At 45.5% G+C, this 1,739-nt stretch overlaps 1 protein-coding gene across 1 annotated transcript in view; it reads left to right on the top strand.

The window, feature by feature from the left end:
* LOC117940061 (spectrin beta chain, non-erythrocytic 1-like) overlaps positions 1-1,739 on the top strand; it is a 14,425-nt gene that overhangs the window by 4,632 nt on the left and 8,054 nt on the right. The window contains exons 4-5 of the mRNA XM_034865461.1: positions 204-355; positions 1,114-1,374. Of these exons, the coding sequence (XP_034721352.1) occupies positions 204-355; positions 1,114-1,374 (413 nt within the window). The remainder of the gene's footprint in view (positions 1-203; positions 356-1,113; positions 1,375-1,739) is intronic.

The raw sequence follows: 1,739 nt of genomic DNA, 5'->3' as shown, positions 1-1,739 counted from the left end.
ACAGACGGACACACACAGACACACCTGCAGACAGACAGACAGGGAGACAGACACACACAGACACACCTGCAGACAGACGGACAGCGAGACAGACAGACGGACATCTACAACACACTGTAGCTCGTCACCTGTCTCTTCCTCTCAGTTGTCCTCAGACAGTAATACCCCCCCCCCCCCCCCCCCCCCCCCCCCCCCCCCTACAGGTTATAAGCCGTGTGACCCCCAGATCATCCGGGACCGGGTCGACCACATGGACTTCTGCTACCAGGAGCTGAGCCAGCTGGCGGCCGAGCGCCGGGCCCGCCTGGAGGAGTCCCGCCGCCTCTGGAAGTTCTTCTGGGAGATGGCCGAAGAGGTTCAACCTTATTATTATTATTATTATTATTATTACATTATTATTTTTATTATTATTTGTATTATTATTTTTATTTTTATTTTTATTTTTATTATTATTATTTTTATTTTTATTTTTATTTTTATTTTTATTTTTATTTTTATTATTATTATAATAATAATTATTATTATTATTATTTGTATTGTTATTATTATTATTATTATTAATATTATTATTATTATTAATATTATTATTATTATTATTATTATTATTATTATTAATAATAATAATAATATTATAAGCAATCTACAGAATAACCCGATACATGGACACTAGAAACTTTTATAAATTACATATAATGACGGGATTTGTATTGTTAATTAGCAGCGGGGTGTGTTAGCAGTTAGCTCGCTCGTTAACCGCTGTGGCATAGCGGCTTGCATGCTAATGCGAGAGACTTCTGTAGCGTCTGAAGTAGCCTCCGAGATGCTAACGAGAGACTTCTGTAACGTCATCACAGTATAAATGGACCTACTTGACCAAGTTGGTAAACTGCTAGCTTAGCTACAAGTTAGCATCAAACACAACAAAGGCTCTCAGTTGAATGGTGTTTTGAGCTAACGTTAGCATAGACAGCTACGACGTTTCTAAATTGATTCCCATCTTCTGTTATTGTTTGTAATGAGAAAACTTCACTACAGTTATGTCGTAAACTGTTGAAATGTGAGCATGCACGACTCATATCTGCACTCTCCTCCCATTGGCCTCTTTGCGTGCAGGAGGGCTGGATCAGGGAGAAGGAGCAGATCCTGTCCTCCGAGGATTATGGGAAGGATCTGACGGGGGCGCTGCGCCTGCTGAGTCAGCACAAAGCCTTAGAAGACGAGATGAGCGGGCGCGCCGCCCACCTGCAGCAGACCATCAGGCAGGGGGACGAGCTGGTCGCTGGGGGACACTTCGGAGCAGACAAGATCAAAGAACGCATCCAGGACATCCAGGTACAGACAGACAGACAGACAAACAGGGAGGGGGGGAGACAGGAAGACAGACAGACAGACAGACAGACTGACAGGGAGACAGGAAGACAGACAGACAGACAGACTGACAGGGAGACAGGGAGACAGGAAGACAGACAGACAGACAGACTGACAGGGAGACAGGGAGACAGGAAGACATCCAGGTACAGACAGACAGACAGACAGGGAGGGAGGGGGGGAGACAGGAAGACAGACAGACAGACTGACAGGGAGACAGGAAGACATCCAGGTACAGACAGACAGACAGGGAGACAGGTACAGACAGACAGACAGGGAGACAGGGAGACAGGAAGACATCCAGGTACAGACAGACAGACAGGGAGGGAGACAGGGGGAGAGACAGGAAGACCGACAGACAGACAGACAGA

This window comes from Etheostoma cragini, unplaced genomic scaffold (genome assembly GCF_013103735.1).
Source record: "Etheostoma cragini isolate CJK2018 unplaced genomic scaffold, CSU_Ecrag_1.0 ScbMSFa_1589, whole genome shotgun sequence".
Taxonomy (NCBI): Eukaryota; Metazoa; Chordata; class Actinopteri; order Perciformes; family Percidae; genus Etheostoma; species Etheostoma cragini.
Note: the sequence above shows the minus strand (reverse complement) of the source record. Positions and strands in the feature narration are given on the sequence as shown.